The sequence below is a fragment of the Physcomitrium patens genome, chromosome 18, assembly GCF_059467195.1.
Source record: "Physcomitrium patens ecotype Gransden chromosome 18, ASM5946719v1, whole genome shotgun sequence".
NCBI lineage: Eukaryota > Viridiplantae > Streptophyta > Bryopsida > Funariales > Funariaceae > Physcomitrium > Physcomitrium patens.
The window spans coordinates 11418012-11436363 of record NC_143427.1 but is presented as its reverse complement, the minus strand read 5'-3'; the positions used below and the strand labels follow the sequence as shown (position 1 = coordinate 11436363).

At 39.9% G+C, this 18352-nt stretch overlaps 2 protein-coding genes across 4 annotated transcripts; both read left to right on the top strand.

The window, feature by feature from the left end:
- Positions 1-7787: 7787 nt before the first annotated feature.
- On the top strand, positions 7788-11931 carry LOC112295191 (uncharacterized). Of its 2 annotated transcripts, XM_024546458.3 has the most exons (5): positions 7788-8554; positions 9592-9688; positions 9831-9997; positions 10301-10574; positions 11159-11931. In XM_024546458.3, exons 1-4 carry the CDS (start codon positions 8348-8350, stop codon positions 10556-10558), a joined length of 729 nt encoding a protein of 242 aa, XP_024402226.1. In that variant the 5' UTR covers positions 7788-8347; the 3' UTR covers positions 10559-10574; positions 11159-11931. The 2 variants fall into 2 exon arrangements, with proteins under 2 accessions (XP_024402226.1, XP_024402225.1); XM_024546457.3 differs by lacking the exon at positions 11159-11931 and having other exon boundaries at positions 10301-10932.
- Positions 11932-14113: 2182 nt separating this feature from the next.
- On the top strand, positions 14114-17766 carry LOC112295190 (tryptophan aminotransferase-related protein 1). Of its 2 annotated transcripts, XM_090244201.1 has the most exons (7): positions 14114-14366; positions 14606-14805; positions 15164-15777; positions 15888-16188; positions 16290-16579; positions 16700-17055; positions 17153-17766. In XM_090244201.1, the coding sequence occupies exons 3-7, from the start codon at positions 15362-15364 to the stop codon at positions 17347-17349; spliced, it is 1560 nt and encodes a 519-aa protein (XP_090100327.1). In that variant the 5' UTR covers positions 14114-14366; positions 14606-14805; positions 15164-15361; the 3' UTR covers positions 17350-17766. The 2 variants fall into 2 exon arrangements, with proteins under 2 accessions (XP_090100327.1, XP_024402218.1); XM_024546450.3 differs by lacking the exon at positions 14114-14366 and having other exon boundaries at positions 15153-15777.
- The last annotated feature ends 586 nt before the right edge of the window (positions 17767-18352 follow it).

Genomic DNA, 18352 nt, shown 5'->3' with positions numbered 1-18352 from the left:
GGAGGCTACACCTTTGAGAATTGTAGAAGTAGCAGTAGAAGCACATTGTACTTTGAAAGCTCCTCTTGCACATGGAATGAGAGGGGTTGGTTTGTTAACATGGTGTTGGGAGTTTGACATATTCACACCTCATTGAAAGCTTTTTGCTTTTAAGATTGTATTAATTTTATGGTGTAGTTGTTGAAAACGAATTTGGTCTTGTAAGTTTTAGAAGTTTTCTCTTAAAAAGAAATATAAATTTAATTAGAATATTAAAAATTGTATGAAAAAGTCAAAATGTTTGAATAGAGTATGTAATTCAACCACCCAAGTGATATCCAAGTACAAAGTAAAATTTATTGTTGATGTTTCAACAACCTTGGGAATAATCATCATCATTACAAATAAAGAGATCAAAATTATTTCTATTCAAAGTTGACACTTTTATAAATTCAACTTTAAATATATATATATATATATATATATATATATTTATATTGATATTTATGAATTTATATTGGCTTAAATCTTTGGCTTAAATCTTTTATTTTCTAATAAGATAATATTTATTAATCTTATTAAATACTTTTAAAATCTAGCTTAGTTATTTATAAATCTTTAATTTACTTTTGAAATATTTCAGTTTTTCAGATCTAAGATTTGCATCAATTTTTTTAATCTTTCTTCTTATACATCTATTTCTTTTGATACGAAAAAGAAATTATAATTAAAACTAAATTACTATAAAAATCCATTGAAACTAATTTATATAAATTTATAAAAATTAATTGAGTGTATATCATTTTAATAATTTATATCAAATGGTTTATATCTATGACATAATATGCACAAATAAAAGTAATATTTCTTACTCTATTTTTTATACACATAAATAAGAATTATTTTTTTCAAATTAACTAATTAAAATTTTAATAAATTAAATTAAAAGTATTTTAAAATTAATTAATTAATTTTTTAAAAGTAAATATTAGTCAAGTTACAACATACTTTATTTATAATTTCTTTAGTTAAATCAAAAGATAATTTGAATTCACTTCGTATATATAAATTTTTTTATGATGCTATTTAATTTATATTTTGAAAATTCTACAACTAAAAAAAAGTTCAATATCCTTAGAATTTTGTAAAAGTTTCTTGATACTAATTTTTTATGAGAATTAAATGTTCCCAAATTATTATTTTTTTTGGTTTTATGTATTTGGAAATGCATTCTTGCTATCGAATAAAAGATCTTTTAAATCATATACATAAGTTTTATTTATTTATTTCTATTTTATTTGTGCATACATATTAATAGTATTATCTTATATCCTTCTATTTTCTTTGTAATATATCAATTAATCTGAAATCAAAATTAAAATTTTGAATATAGATAGTAGCCTATTTTATTTTTTATTTTTATTTATTTATTTATTTATCTTGCTACCAATAAAGCTCAATTCATACGTAATATTGTCATAGGAAATAGTTATTGCCAATAAGAATATCAGGTGGCAAAGATTGCATCTTCTTGGCAAAAGACACCAAAACAATTCTACTAATGATTTTAATAGCATTATAATTAAAATCATATAGTTGAGATTTATGCATAGACATAGGTGTAGAATCAAAAAAATAAAATTGCATTGATTACCAATTTTTTTACCCATTTGTAATAAATAAATATAAGTTTAAATCTTCACCTACTTTACTTGAGTATATTAAAAAACTTTAGAATGTCCAATTCCATTAATCTCACTTCTTCAAATACTATTATATTTTGTATTTCTTGGTTTTGACTACTAACTAATACATATGAAAACAGAAAGGTTTTCAAATATCATTATAAATTAAAATTAATTGCATTATTGACACCTAGTCATAAAGATGCATTCAAAGAAAATATCATTTAATATGCAATATTATCTTCTTTTATCTATACAATAAAAGATAAGTTACATGTCATGAAATAATGATAAATTTCTAAGGGTATTTTTAGACATTTAAAAATTACTTAACATACCTTTAAATTTATATACAATGATACATAAAAAAATTAATCAAATTTTGTAAATAAAATTTTAGAGGAATATCTAAAATTTACTATCATCTACTTTCAAAACAATTTTGTAAGTTTCTTATCATTAAATTTGTTTTAAATAAGAATTTTATTCAAAGATTTTTATTTTTTTTTCAAAAAATGATTTAATTATTTTTTACATTATATTATTTTATTAATTTTTTTAGAATATTGAAATAAGTTAAAACTTTAAAATCTTAGTTTTAATTTATAAAATTATGTAATGAATCAAATTAATCTCTATAAATTTCATGTCAAGTTATATATATATATATATATATATATATATATTCATATCAAATTACTTAAACTTAAAATTATATACAAAAAATCTATGCATAGATACCATTAGCACTATGTACCAATAAAGTATTTAGAATTAGTCTTTTTATTCTTTTACCAAATCAAAAATTATGTTCTTTTAAATTTATAACATAATTTATTGACTTTTATTCTGATTTGATTTTTTATTATTATTTTTTACGTACTTTTGGAATTTTTTAAAACCTAAATAAAATATTCGACTAAATATATTACTAATTTTTTTTTTAATAAAAATTTCACTTTAAAAAAATAAAAAAAATAAAGAAAAATGATTATTCTTTTTTTAAACGAATCTATTCATATTCACATGCACTTGTAATACAAGTATTGCAAAGTAAAATGGTAGAGTATAATTGTTAAATTTTTGAAGATATAAAAATAATATTGTTATAAAAGAGATGGATTAAAATAAATAAATAAATAAGCATTAACAGTATCATAATTTTATACTAGTATTATGAAATAATCATGATCTTATTAAATAAAACATGTGAATTAAAATTTTAGGTCTCTTTGGAGTATATGGAATATACATAATTTCTTTTTAGGATTTTATTGTGAGGTTTATTTATGAAATGTGATTTTTTTATGTCAATGTGTTTTCATGATTTATTGCATCAAATAAAGATGATGTATAGATATATATACATATATATATATATATATATATACACACACATACAAACATGTATACAAATATTAAAATTAAGTAATTAATTGCCATCAATTAAAAATCATTGATATACTATTCACACAAGACATGTAGAAATAGAAGGATTATCAAGTGTTTTGAATATTGATTTACAATGTGTAAATGCCAAATTTTGCTTTCCTTATTCATAGGATTCACGTACAAGCCATGGCTGTTTTCAGCATCTATTTAGATATATGTTTGTCTCAGTTGTTGGCGTTGGAATTTTGTCGTTCATGGAGGACTTGGACCTAGTGTGCGTGGTCAGGCTGAACGTGACGGACGATATAGGAAAGTTAGGGTTGTTGGAGCAACTGTACATCTGGGTAAGTGCAACATTTAGTCACTTCTGCACTGGTTATTTTTTTAATGGTGTACAAAATACTTAGATTCGGATTAGATTACCATTAAGAAGTCCTTGTAGCCAATTTCTCCAACATCTATATGTTGACATCCAGTTGAGCCGTGGACTCCTTAGCGTCTCTATTGGTTATTCAATGTCGTAATTGCAAGCTTGGAACTTCTGAGCTAATGTACAGTGCTCTAAATAAAGTCCCTGGTACTTCCTACTGCTTGTTAAAAAAACGGAACGTTTCCTAGAAACCCTGAATTCACGGCAATTTTTTCAGTAAGGTGGATCCCACTGAAGTTGGTGCCTGTAGTGTTCGCATGTGTAACGGTAGAAGCCTTGTACATAAAAATTCCGCATTCACCTCATCTGGTAGATCTAGTGAGGTGGGTTATTGATTGCAATGATGTGCATACAGTATGTGTGCCTTGTGTATGTCAAAGACAGCAGAAAGTTTTTTTTAATCAAGAGCCAGAATTTATATGCACCCAATGTTGGCGATGGTGGATTCAAAGCAACAAATATCGAATCCTGAATCTATGAAAATGTCGAAGGCAATGCGCACTTGGATGACGACATCCCTGCATCGAATCATACCACTTATTTGCTCTTTCTTTTCTTAAGTGCGGAGGTCTAGCTTCTGGTGTATATGTGTCATTATTATATCGTTCTTTTAGTTTATGTTTCGTTTCCTGCTAAGAACTGCATCTTCAGCGGGTGGTTCAGGCTAGAAGCCAGTGTAAACAAATCTAGATAGTTACTTGGAGACCATCCGAAGCTAACCAAATACTTGAAGCAGATGAAGAGAAAGGTGCTGCAACAGAAGCACAAAAGAGAGGATCTTGTTCACGGATAGAGAACTGCATGTGCGCATGACTTCGAGCTGAAGAGGTGTTTAATTCTCTGTGTCAGAGCAAGCTTCGAAAGGCAGTGTATACTTGAAGCAATTGTCTTTTGTTGATCGTTATGGCATTCGAGGACACTTAACATGGATTTTCCACACATGTGCATTACGTTCGTTTTCTGTTCAACATGATGACTTCTCAATGATGTGACGATCGATTGCTTGGTCATGGCAAAGCTGGACAGCACTGTGTAGAGAAATACCAAGGCCCCATTCGTAAGATAAAACATGAGGGAAGCGTGCTAAGGTAGGTCATCGCAGTGAAGACGAGTTTGCGCCGTCTACCAGGCGGACAAGTTTGTCAGTGCAATACCGACCACTCACACTGTGAATGTGAGAAAGCAGATACAGACACTCTTGAAAGAACTTAAGTGTTTAAATCAGGTTTAAATATCTTACGATTTCAAAAGCAAACCTTCGATGAATATTGATGGTGGAATTCTTCCTACGAACATCTTCTGTAATTTTAAGAAAGAAAAGCTCATAGACTGGTTTAGGACAAGCACCAATTATTTGATCCCACAACATTGACTGTTTCTGTACCATTTGCACGCCTTGATTACAAAGTAAGAAAAGTCTTCAGGGCTCAAACTTTAGTTTACATCCTTATAATTACATCTTGTGATAGATTTCCTTGTAAAATGATCTTCGGTGAATATTTGAAAATCAATTCGGATCATTATTTACAGGTATTAAAATCTACAGGTATGGAAATCCAAACAGCGTGACGCTTTAGGTTTGATTATAATAAATTAGATACCGGTGGGCCCCATTCTGTTTTTCCATAATGGAACGATCTGCAAAATGTACACTTCAATTTTTGATCTGGATTCACTTGAGCAGAGCGTATTCATCAAGAAAATAATTCCTTTCAACTACAGCGCAGATCTACCCCATCAGCACAGATCAACTAAGAATTTGATCGGTGTGCTCTTGTGCCAATTGACTATCTTTCCACTCACAATCTTTATTTCTTTATTTCTTTTTTTGTGCTACTTTTGTGTGTCTGTGTGTGTGTTTAACTCACCATTGTCGTATTTATATTTTCTTGCAATCACTCAGATATATGCATTCCCAGTTGTAATTCCTCTAAGATGTGGATCACTAATAAGCCCTTCTAAATCTCTACATAACTGCATCCGATTATTGAAGTGCAGTGATAGTAATAAAACTACTTACCACATGTCCCTGAGTTGTGAGAAAAATCTATACGAAATCCAGAAAAGGACCCAACCAAGTCTGCAAAGCCTTCAACGCATAACAGGAGAATGCACAAACTATAAAATCGTTGAAGCGCCAGCGTTTGTTCGCAAAATTTGGGTTTCGTTAGTTGATCAAAGTGCGTCGCTGTCAATAGCAGCCCTTTCAGACTAGCTGTGGCAGTTCTCACCCACACTTGTCTGCTCCTGCACAGTAACAAACATAAGAAAGGGACCACCCACGGAAATGTCTCCAATGATGTTTGGAAATTCTAGGCTTTCTCCGCTGGCATTAGGGATGCCAAACACACTTAAACTTGCGTCGAAGCAATATCCTCCGGGAAGAGCTTCAGGATCCTGCTTGTTGACCACGAGCTGCGTCCACTGAAGTCAAAGTTCACTGTTGTGAGGCATTACTGTACACATCTAATCGCATGTGTTGACGGGGAGGGGCCAGTCCAACAACAGGACAAGGTAAAATTGGTCCTGATCAAGACAAGTCTGCGCTCCTCAGCAGACGCATCTCTACAGCAGCATGAACAATACCATACGCTTGTGATGCAAGATATACAAAGGAAGTTACATCAACTATCACCCCACCGACATCTCCTGACGTGACCGCAATTTTCAGTCCCTCGCCTCTGCATCCGATTCTGCGAAAATATAATTGGTAGCCTTCCATCAAAAACCTTCCGATCGTTGGGGTCCATGTTATGCCCAAAGTAGGCACCAATGCATCCCCGAAGCAAAGAGAACCCCCCATGATGCAGAGCCATTAGCTAGGCAATGAGCTGTAACGTTCTTCACCATGCTCTTGTTTGCTAGCTGAGAGGGTAGGGAGATATTGGAGCTGCTCAGACCCGCTCCACCACCTGTGCCTGTTGATGTCCCTTCCTAATCATTTCCTTACCAAATGATTGTCTTGGTTCGAGAACGAGTAACGTTGGTGCGTAGAAGGGCGGTGGCATCTTCTACCAAGTTTCCAATCTTAGAGCTCCCATTGGCATGCTCCATCTCTCAAGCGAATTGCCAGACGTTTCCAGAGCAAGAACGTCCAATGGTTTGTTACAGCATGGCTCATCCAAGGCACTGCTAGCAACGCTGACAAACATGATTGCCCCAAAACTTAACAAGAAATTGAATAGGTCTTCAAACTAGGTAAGCAACAAGCAAGGACTGGACGCATACATTTGTTAAGGACGGTCTTTCTCACAGACGAACCTGAGAGCAGAGGCACAGTTGCGAACAACCATCCACATGTCCCACAAAAGCACTAGATGCCTGTACAATGTTGCACGCTTTTGCAAATCTACAGCAATTTGAAGGTACAATACTCAAGGACCAAGAAATTCTCCCGGGAAATCTACATCTGCAATAGCAACATCCTCCGTGAAAAGGATACTTGCAGAATTAAACTCGATCTTCGCACCTGAAATTCGAAATTCAACACAGAGATCTTCTAAGATGTGCACGTCACAAATCAGCGTTAGTGGCAGTTGCATAATAGACACGGAACCCAAGAACCTGATGTACCGTGCCCAAGAGGGCTGAGCTTGAATTTCACTCTCGCTTTCCTGAACAACTTCCCAAAATCTCAAAACCTCAAAGCTCGGAAGCCTTCCAACCCACTGAACAACAAGCTATTGCCAAATCCTTCTAATTCGAGTAACTTCCTCCGTTCTATTTTTACTTCCAGTTGCCTCAGTTGCAGTACCTCCACTGCGGACTTATCTCATACACAATCCTTGACTGATATCTTATTTCCTTTCAGGAATCTTGCTATAAAAAGGAACTACGTCTGTATTTTATTAGCTGGATGGGATCAAAAGGAACTAGCAAAGCAGCCGAGCTTCCCATCAGAGCACAAAACTTGTTGAGTTAAAAAAAAAAAAAAAAAAAAAAAAAAAAAAAGCCCACAAACTTTTTATGTCTTGTTTATTAGAAGAAGATACAAAAGAAAATCGGCAGCCGAGACAATGATCACAAAGCCTTGAATATTCAATTTCCCAAGGCGTCCTTACCACCAGTTTGCCCTGGAGACTGACACAAGAACAGTGCTACGAGAGTAAACGCATGTGCGTAAACTGTAAACAAAAGAGCAGAACTCCAAAAGGTCCAACCGTGCAACGTGGTCTACGACCTTTATGTGCTTCGTTGGGAAAGAAGCTACGTGTTGTGCGAAAACAGAGGGAGGGTGGATGGATGACGTTTTCGGTCTACAAAACTGGGTCCTGACGTGTTCAGAAGCATTTTGTTGCGGCCATCCAAGCTCATCCGGTGAGGATGAAGACCATCCTGGACTCGGCCTCCTCCTCCTTCCTTTCCTCCTTGCCACCTTGCCGCATACTATCTGGAATACGTAGCCAGATTGACGATGATACAAAGCCATCACATCACAATCACAGAAGGCTATGTCACAAGCGCACAAGCCTGGTTGAATTTCGGTGAATTGTGTGCGGTATATGATGGCTTTTGGTATAAGATGGTTGCTTGTATGATTGCGATCCAGAGTGCCACCTTGGGGCAATTCTAGAGCTCCGTTTTGTCGTATTTGAGGAGAACCTTGTCATTCTTGGGGATTTACGGCGAATACCAAGAATCGGTGGAGAATTACTGGCCGAGTAGGGAGGAATTTGGGCTGTCGGAACGTGGATTTGGCAGTTCGTTGTGAGGTTGTGGGCGCTGAGGGATCGCTCCGGGGTGCGTGAGCGCAGAGAGGGTTTGTGGTGGAGGGATTAAGTGCTTTTCGTTGTGGGTTGGTGTTTTAGGTATTGGAGCGGTGAGAGTGGGTGGGGAGAGGGAAGAGAAGTGGGTAGCAGCCATGATTGTTAGCGGGGAGTCGAAGACGGGACAGACACATGGTCGTGTTCGCAACCCACGGCGTCTTGGGGAATCAGACGCACGTTCTCGTGAATCAGTGGTGCAGAGCGCCATGACCAGCAGAGTTAGGGGTATGACGTCCTCGCCTATTATGGTTGACGACGAAGACGATGATGTTGTTGTGTCTTCCCCAAGAGCTTTTGCACAGGTGCGTCATCTATTTCCGTGGGTGTTGAGGTTTTTGTGGCTTTGATCATTTTCATGTTTCGAGGTGATCTACATCCTCATTAAGTTGGAAGTTGTGGATCGATCTGTTGTTGCTTTGTAATTGTCCAATTGAAGTCCCATTTTGGTTGCCTTTTCGCCTCTGTGCTAACTTCGATTGTATATTTCTAGAGGGCAATTTCAGTTTCATCCCCCTCCTCAAGATGAAATTCTTGGTCACCCTTTTACCATAAATCCCTACTCAAGCATGGGTTTTCTGTGATACTGCGGCGGAAGCATTTTCTTCATACATATGTTTCATCACGTCAGGAGACTGTATTGTTTTCTTATATTTATGTGGAATTTTAGGTCATGGGCTTGATTCCAGCCGTTTCCGTTGGATCATGTCATGATAAGTGTGTATTTTGTGCCCTTTGCGCTTTGTTCATGTGATTAGTTTCGAAGAGTTGTCTGGTGCTGCTGTACCCTAATAATAGGAACTGGATTACAAGCATTGTTAAAGCAGTCAACTTCTGTATTGTAATCTATGTGCTTGATTCTTTAATTCTGGGACCTGAGTACCAGGAGGGTCTTATCTCAGCAGACTATCATCAGATGAATGAGTAGCAGTACGTCGAGATAGGTTGGAGTTCAGATATGCTTTAGGCGACGAATGTTATGTGTGTAATTCTTACAACTGGCTCACATGGGGGTTGCACGTTTTTAGGTCGCGGTTGCCTACGGCCAGTTACATGCTAGGTCTTGAGTTTTCGTTGTTCTTCTCGTTTTGATTGCTTTTATTTGGACATTATTTTTTATTCAACTTCACGTTACTTGGGAAGAAGTTTTACGAAGCTGGAAGACAATTACTTGTCCTATGACATGGTGATATTAGCATTGTATTCTCATAAATACGAGACTTTTACTGGATATCAACAATGTGGGTCACCAGACTTGTGTAGTGTAGGCATACACAGCATAATCTGCATTTCTTCACATTGCACTTGTATTGAATAAATGATGAATTTCTCATATCTGCAGGCCAAATTGGTTGCGAGCGTGGAATCTCGCCGCTCTACACGACATCGAGTGGTTGTGGAAGACGATCTCGAATTGCGTCTTGGTCCTGGACCTGCAGGTTAGTGTACACTGTTTTCGTTTGGCGGTTATTTGCTTGCTGGTGCTAAGTCCATGTACCTACACACTGATTGTACCATGTCTGATCTGTCATTTCTGGTTTAATGAATCGGAGTATTTGATTAGTTGAATATATTGTCCAGGAGGATCGCAATATAGTGTTAGGACACAGTCAAGTATCACTCAGCCTCCCCGTGGTCGCCGAGGGCGACCAGCCAGGGCAACAATAGACCTCACGACTCCGTCCAGGCCATCTCCAGCAATCCCGGTGCTTGAGGATTGTGTTCTTCTTAACGACGATTTTCTTAAGGTACGATTGCTTGTTTCTCTTAGTTTAGAGTATTATCATAACTCATTTCTGAATTATTTTCTCGCAAAATCTACTCTGCGAATCTTCTTGTGATCGATCGTCTTGTCACCTCTTGATCAAGTTTGATGTGTTACATCTGGAATAGAAATGCCATGTTTCTGTTTGGTGACCCTGGCATTTGGATTTGATTATAGGATGCTTTTTCCATGTAATACTTGGCATGCTGCTGTAACTAGTTGTTCACACTGCTCATCTTCCATAGGTCAGATATTTTGATCTGACACTGATTTTTTTATTTTGCAGAGTAGAAAACGGAAAAGTTCTTCAATTGAACAATCATTAATGCATGAACTTGCTCTAAGCACGCCAGCCAACGAGCCAGAAGAGGGGTGTAAACTCAAGTGTGCTATTTGCATGGATACGATGAAAGAAGAGACCTCCACTATCTGTGGCCATATCTTTTGCCAAGCTTGTATTCAAGGGGCGATCAGTGTTCAGAAGAGATGCCCTACTTGTCGAAGGAAGCTGACTATGAAGAACGTACATCGGATATATCTTTAGATTTCACGCTGAATGGGTACGTTTTACACATCACCAGAACTCAGCATCACTACTACAACTAAGCGTTGTACAGGTTTAAGACGGATGTTTCTCAGGTGAACATTAGGCATACCATGAGCGATTTTCCCAGAATTGAGCAGATTCAATTCATTAGATGCAAGTCCAAATATTTTGGGTCTTATTAGAGCTGTTGAAAGTATGTAGAAAGACTCATGCCGCGACGATTACTTTTGCTTGTGTCTAATCTTTCTCGCTTTGCTCGCATTGGGAACATCAAGAGTGGAATCACTCATTGTACATTTGACATCCGCTTTGCGTTCAAAGTTCATGTTTCCCTGATCTAATTGAATCATTTATGAGTCTTTCTATTCCTATTTTCTTTGTGAGGAAAGTCACTCTTGTGGACATTCTCCCAGAACAACATACTCTTGGTACTTTGAGGCAGTCTAGATTCTGTTTTTCAAAACTGGCTGCTAATCGGCGATACTGTTTTGATAAATTCATGAAAAGAGCAACTTTAGGTGACACTAAAATTTTGCATCAACTGATGTAGACTGTTTCTACTATTAATATTCCTGCAACTATCTTTCTCGAATTCAGGCCTGTCATTGCGGTCAGAGAATAATTATCCTCAGGGAAGTAGCGAATCGCAAGTTCATGGAATGTTGGATATACTATATCTATGGAGTTCACTTCGGCTTTCTGTCTTGCAAAGTAGGCTAGTAAGCCATACTTTGGAACTACAACGTTACCTGATTGTAAAGCAGTGTGGAAAAAGCCCTCTTCCAATTATTATTGAAGCAACGGCAACATTGACTAGTCATCAGTGTGGTAATATCTGAAAATATAAAAGATCCAGCTTCTTTTCAGTATCCACCTTTTCCAAGAATTCAACCATTTAACCGACTCTATCTCTTCATAAATGTTGGTGGAGGAGGGAGGAGAAACGCTTGAGGGAATACAAGAACAAAAGAAAAAAGTATTCAAAGAACAGAAGAATGTTCTGTATTGCAAGTTTCTTTTAGGCAATCCACTTCTTGGAATCTTTTTTTGTCCAACTTGAAGTAATCGCGTCAAGTCTTCAAATGTATATACGTATACATATACACATATACACACTCAGAAACTGACGTTTAGCTGAACAGGCAAGTCTTTAAAAACACTTGCTAAAAATTGCACGTGAGAGAAACTCTGTGACGTTAATAATAGCTCTTAGCACTTGACAGAGACAGAGCACCAATGGGCGTCTCCGAAATAATTGAGAAATTAGCGTCATTTCAGTTGGGTAAAAACAACTGAGGAATCTATTCTATCGTATCACTTCCTCAATCGTCACTCTGAAGGTAAACTCAAAAAGTAATGATGCCCAGTTATATACTCGACTAGTGAATAGTTGTAAAATGAAAAGACCACGAGTTTTAAGTCTATTGCTACGTAACTAAAATACCCCACTTTGAATTGAACTCAGAAACAGCCCATAGCAGAGTAAAAGTAAACATCCTTCCTGTCCGCTTATAGACGTCCTTCTGAACAAAGTGCCAAAATGTCCTCAAGCCGACCTCAAAGACGATTGACGTAGATTGGTATTTGACTGGAAAATATTTGAAACATTTCCGCAGTCAACAACTGATTTTCTTCCGTGAAATCGTAGACACTTTCATAAAATCGGAGTGGTACTTACGTAAACAAGTGGAGGTGAAAAGAGAATGCTTTCGAAGACTTAGTAACCTGAGATTAAGTTTGCCTGCAGAATTTTGATAAGGAATAAGCTGGTTCTCTGGATCATTTGTGTGGAAATTTGAAATACTGCCAGGTTGCATTCGGCATAATATTCCTGCAAATTTAAACGTAATTTCTTTTCAGAATCATCCTCAACTTACTTCAATGCTGTAAAGAGCATCTTCGTTTGTAGAATGGGTGGAGCCTTGCAAACATACACAATCTCATATCAGTGATATGGCGCTTGGCAATATGAACAATCATTCATCATTGTTCAAATTAAAACAAATAGACCAACCATTTGAGAAGAGCTGCATCGAAGCCGCACTACACTACTTCCCCAGGAGAACCGAGCCTAACTCGTCGGTAGCAAGTTAAAGTGCAGGAGGAGGCATGTCAATGCTGTTCATGTGTGAAGTACCAAGTGATTTACACCAGATGACTGAAACAGACACAATGGTCACGAAGGTTGGAATGCCCTTTCTCAGAATTATCGTTCGCCAAGCAGTACAAATCAAACAGATCGTGATAAGATATTTAGCATATCACCAGAAGCTAGTTGATACTACAAACTCGGATTAATTTGATATGGTTTTCTAAGGATTCACAAGGTTAAACTCTAATTTAGTAACCCGATTGGCTTCTGAGCTATTCCTTTTTCCATCGTTACCTGCGCGTTGTGCGCATCGAGCTACTTTGCCGACAACTCCAGTCATGTGGTCGTCGAATCAGTGCAAGCACTCTCAAGGGAGAGAATTTTGGCTTGTTCACCTTCAGAAGTTGGTTTTCTTCTTGTAATGCTCTCATGGCAGTTTTTTTGAAGAGAAGCAACACAGCGATTTCCATTAGCAACCTAAGAGATGGCATCTCCAGAGCGGGCCTCCCAGCAATGACCAGCGCTTTCTCTAAATGTGCACTGAAACATAACCTTCACCAATTGCAGCAGCTCGAAGGCTCAACTGAGTTTCGTTCTCGACATCAGACGCCTCAAAACGTAGCAAGTCGACAAGAACCTCTCCACAAGTTGATGCAAGCCGCAACTCTACATCATCTCAAGCCTCTATCAATATCGCTTGGACGATATCATCAGCAGTGTGGTCGGATCCGATGACTCTGAAGACTCGTGCTTCGCAACTGCGAAGTTGGCCACCAGCGGGTCCGCAGTCAGTGAGACTTGACCATGTGGAGGGACTTCTTTGCAACTTGCATACCTTCCCGCGCACATTCAATGCGTACTAACTGAGTAAATGGGATTTTTGAAGATCTCTGATCATGCCGGTGTCTGCCGCTGTTTTAGCATAGTTTGATGCAGCGCCGGAAATTGGAGGAAAGTATTGAATCGTGCACATTCGCAAGGTCGTCAATGCATCTAGGAACTGCAGTGCGCTCCTATTCCGTTCGATCTAGTCGACACAGAAAGAAATAGCTCAAAATCAACGAAGGAAATGCGAAAGTGGGTAGCTAAGTTCGGCGGAAGGATAAAGTGCGGTCACAAAGGTAATCTGTAGAGAAGGCGCCGCGTTTCTTCTCGGTAGGAGAGAAGCAGCCGCACTACCACCGGCGGATGAGCGATATCAGGGGTACAATACCTGATAAATAGAGGCTAATAAAAGAGGCCAGACAATGAATGGAACAATCACGAGTACGAAAACATCAGTTGAATTGGGCATGATGAGGACTCGGAGGGCCAGTTCCAGGAGAATAGGGTCCGGATTGCTTCACACAGCAATGGAACGCCACACAAATCTGGGTGTGCTCTATCATCACTCTTCGATGGAGATGACGTGGGGCGACTCTTTAATCCAGGTCCACCGGGAAGCAGGCGGCGGAGCGGGCGGAGAGGATGGCTGGCTGCTCTCCGAATAGACCTGAGCTTCTTGTAGCTGTTTGCGCAGCCACTACTCCCATGGCCCTTTCTGGCATATCTTCGTAGCTTGATTGGCGTCGGATGATTAGAATGTCGGCGCAGAGAGAGAGAGAGAGAGAGAGAGAGAGAGAGAGAATTCCTCCTTTTCCTGTTCTAGTCCATCCGGAGTTGAGCTTGAGTAGTCGATTTGATATTTTGGCAGGTTGGGGACGTGGGTTCAGTGTAAGCTTGACTGTTTTTTTTTATTTGTCATTTTTGTAGTTGTTTCTCCCCTCTCAAGTTGTACTTAGATATGGTCGAGAGTAATTGCAAGGCACGGCGTTGTGTACTCTTTCCATGTACGATCGGGACATCATTGATGTAGGGGCTGCCAGCTTTTTAAGTGGAAATTTCAGCTTCTGCCAGGAATGGATGATTGAATGTGATCGCAGGTTTGCTTCTGTTGTTTTTTTGCGAAACAGGTGATGATTTTTGTCGTACCAAGGCTTGGTTGACGATCGAGTTGGAGTGCCGCATGGGTGCTGATATGTTTGCCTTACTCTCTTTCCGTCGTGGGGTGTGACAACCAGCCGCCTAAAGAGTAGATATTGCCTACTGCGCCGCCTGCCCTGCGGGACTCTGCGTTTGAAGGCTACTTACCTTCACTGCCCGTGATGAGTAGGTAATGATGATGTAATATCAGCTGAGCTGCTGAAATGTTGGAAAAGCTTGAAAACTGTTGAGGCATCGAAAAACCGCGTGTAGATTAGTGGCCTTTTTGCATACTGCTGTGAGTTTTGGATGTTTAGGCTGCCGCGGTAGGGTGATGACTTCTTTAGTAAATTGTTATGGACTGGAGTGCTTCATTTGGTTGTAAGGTTGTCGATGAGCAGAATTGGCGTCAGAGTCTTTGTCTGACAAGCGAAGACGAATACTTCATTTTGTGGATTGCAGCGTCAATTGGAGAGCATTAAAGCGTATTAGAATTTTTCTACTCCGACTGCTATGGTTGGACCAATCAATTTGTAGTTCTTGTGCAGCTTTGAATAGAGCAAGGACGCTTTGGGAATTTGCCATGGTGGTAGTGCTTCGATCTAACTGGTGCCTGGAATGGAAGCCTTTGACGGAGAGCTCAACATACACATCAATGATATGAAGGGCTGAAGTTGAATCTCAAGCGCGTAGGTCCGAGAAGACACAAGTGACGCTTCTCATTTTCTCACTTCGTCGATGCCAATATGGGTCTCGAAGCGGAGAGGATAGTGACATATGGGCAGTCTCAGAGGAAGAAACAGCTGATGGCCGCCGCTTTGGCCAACTCAACTTTATCTACCAATTGCGATCCTCCAGGAAATGCCCAATCCGGTCACTGGAGTTTTAAATCCACGGCTCTGGCTATCTTCCTTCTGTCTACATGTTTTTTCCAGATCAACAAAGCTTCCAACCGGGACACCGTTAATGTCAACGACACATCTGCGATGCTAATTCAATTGGCGACGCAAATTGCCGCGACCACCACCCTACCCTGCTCAGGTCACGGCTACCTGGAATTCGGTGGGACGAAGCAATGCGTCGGCACTTGTAAGTGCTACGAGTGTTTTGGAGGTGTGGACTGTTCCCAAGTGATACACTCTTGCGTCATTGACCTGGACCAGTAAGTCAACATTACCAGACCAACCAGCCCTCCACTCATCTGTTCGCGTTCTTCAAGCATGGCTTTTGCTGTACTAAGCACTGGATCTCGAACACTTTACTTCTGTGCAGCGGGGACCCGACCATGTTTGAGGAGTTCTGGTTCCGACATGAAGTTAGCAGCATCACTGTCATTCTTGGTTATCAGCGAATGAGTTACTTCGCACAAAGCAAGCACGTGTGGTTCATGGAGAACGAGCTGGAGCTTCAGATCAGGGCGTTGCATGAGGTGGTGGGAAACGCGGTCACCGAGGGTCGTCACATTGTGGTTGGTACAGGCTCCACCCAGCTCTTCCAAGCTACCCTTTACGCTCTCACATCTCCAGACCAACCCAAGCCAACGAATATTGTCTCTGCCGCTCCGTTCTACTCCGTATGTACCCGACCCAACTCTCCCGTTGAATGTGTTTTTGGCTTCCTTGAGAATCCATCTTAATTCAACTGGATGCGAGGGTGACAAATGGTGATCGGCAGTCTTACCCTGCAGTGACCGACTACTTGCGTTCGGCGTTGTTCAAGTGGGTCGGTGACGCTGCGAAGTTCAGCCTTGGTGTTGAACGGGAGGAGCCATACATAGAGATGGTCTGCTCTCCAAACAATCCAGACGGAAGGATTCAGCACGCCATTGTGAATGGGACGGGGCATGTTGTGCACGATCTGGCTTACTACTGGCCGCATTACACGCCCATCACAGAGGCAGCCGACCATGATATCATGCTTTTTACACTCTCGAAGAGCACCGGGCATGCAGGAACACGCATTGGGTAAGGGTCGCCTCCTCCGTCTTATCGGTGCTGCCCGGGATCTTGTGATTTCTCTAGCAGGAGATCTAAATATTGCCCACCAAAACCTTAGTAGCCTTAGTTGTGGATACCGGTGTGCAGGTGGGCTATCCTGAAAGACGAGAAAGTGGCGAAGAAGATGATGAAGTTCGTAGAACTTAACACGATCGGCGTTTCACATGATTCTCAAGTGCGAGCAACGCAGATTGTGAAGAGTGTAGTCCAGGGATATGCATACTCATCTGCGAGTAACCTTGGAATCGAGACACAAACGTTAAGTTCACGGAGTCTCTCAGAACACGTAGACAACAACAAACTGTTCCATTTTGGTGCTTCTGTTATGCATTACCGTTGGAGACGTCTACGGGACTCTCTAAGTGGTTCTTCCGAGTTCTCAATCCCGGAATTTCAACCCTCGTACTGCAACTTCTTCCAGAAACAAGTTAATCACGCTCCTGGTATGCACTCTCACCTCTTGGTCACTTCATCAATGGATTACTTGCACAAAAATGCGCCTTCAGGTGGTTTAATCCTGGTTGGTTGGAATGTGCACAGCATTTGCGTGGCTGAGATGCAGAAAAGTGGTAGACTGTGAAGCTTTTCTGAAAGAGAACCGGATCATTTCCCGTAGTGGTCGGCACTTCGGTGTTGGCACAGAGTACGTGCGCTTAAGCATGCTTGAGCGGAATCAAAAGTTTGAAATGCTACTGAGTCGGCTGGCAAGGATTGACTCCTCCAGAACACCTGATTAAGCAGCAAGTACCAGTATTCTCCCAAGCATTCAATTTTGCTCTTGTGCTCTGCCTGAGGGCCCTCGCGTAGTTCTTCATGCCTCAAGTCCTCCTGAGCTCCATCTACCGATTGAGAATGTTTTCTGTTGCTCCGTAAAGACAGAGTGCCCTTGTAAAAGTTCCAAGACGATTTGCAAGTGTTTTGATACGGAGAGCATTGAAGATTCTTGAAGTTGTTTTCTTTTTCGACGCGGAGGAGGCGTGGGAGTTATGACCTTTTGTGCTTGAGTGGTAGTCACAAGCCTTTTTTATTTTGAGTAATTGCTCCCGAAATGGAGATTTCCAGTGTTTTTTGAGCTTGGCAGCAGAGGTAGAATACAACTTCTAGATTTAACCAAGCAAGCAAACGCCAAAAATTAATCTAATGTTTATTCTTTAGCTCCGCTCTTCATGACATCTCTGAGATTTATCGAAACTTTGCTTCATTCCTGGGTTCTCGTCATTATGCATTTTAAGTCGAGCCTCATCTCACAACCAAAACTTGCGAAGTAGGGGATATTTACACATAGTCGATCTACGAAACGCACGTTGAAGAGATCACACCACCCAACAGTTACGTCACCCTTCTGTTACACTTTCCATGCTCCTAACTCTCACGACGCCGCAAAATGACAACGGAAAACGCCGGAGAGCAAATCCCCATTCCACGTTCCAACAGTGCGACAAGTCTCGGAACGGTCACAGCATGGTAAAGAGAAGCCCCACTGAGAAATCACCCTCTGAACCACCCCAACTGGCGCAATCATCAGCCACGATGTGACTCCAGTGCTTCAACGCCGTGTTCAGTGGCCCCCCCTGCAGATGCTCCCAGTACTACTACTGCTACTCCTCACACGTCAAGCTCCTGGTACACTACCCACATATGATACACAGACACATATTGATAACCACTATGATCACCGTCCTGGCACCCCACCTACGCCTTCGTGGTAGCAAGACCTACTCCCCAACTACACACACGCAC

Excerpts from the sequence above, each read along its gene's own strand:
- LOC112295191 (XM_024546458.3), top strand. The coding sequence starts at position 8,348 with ATGATTGTTAGCGGGGAGTCGAAGACGGGACAGACACATGGTCGTGTT. Across the intron at positions 9,689-9,830 it reads TCTTGGTCCTGGACCTGCAG|GAGGATCGCAATATAGTGTT; the intron begins GTTAGTGTACAC and ends TATATTGTCCAG. Across the intron at positions 9,998-10,300 it reads TTAACGACGATTTTCTTAAG|AGTAGAAAACGGAAAAGTTC; the intron begins GTACGATTGCTT and ends TTTATTTTGCAG.
- LOC112295190 (XM_090244201.1), top strand. The coding sequence starts at position 15,362 with ATGGGTCTCGAAGCGGAGAGGATAGTGACATATGGGCAGTCTCAGAGG. Across the intron at positions 15,778-15,887 it reads TGCGTCATTGACCTGGACCA|CGGGGACCCGACCATGTTTG; the intron begins GTAAGTCAACAT and ends ACTTCTGTGCAG. Across the intron at positions 16,189-16,289 it reads CTGCCGCTCCGTTCTACTCC|TCTTACCCTGCAGTGACCGA; the intron begins GTATGTACCCGA and ends GGTGATCGGCAG.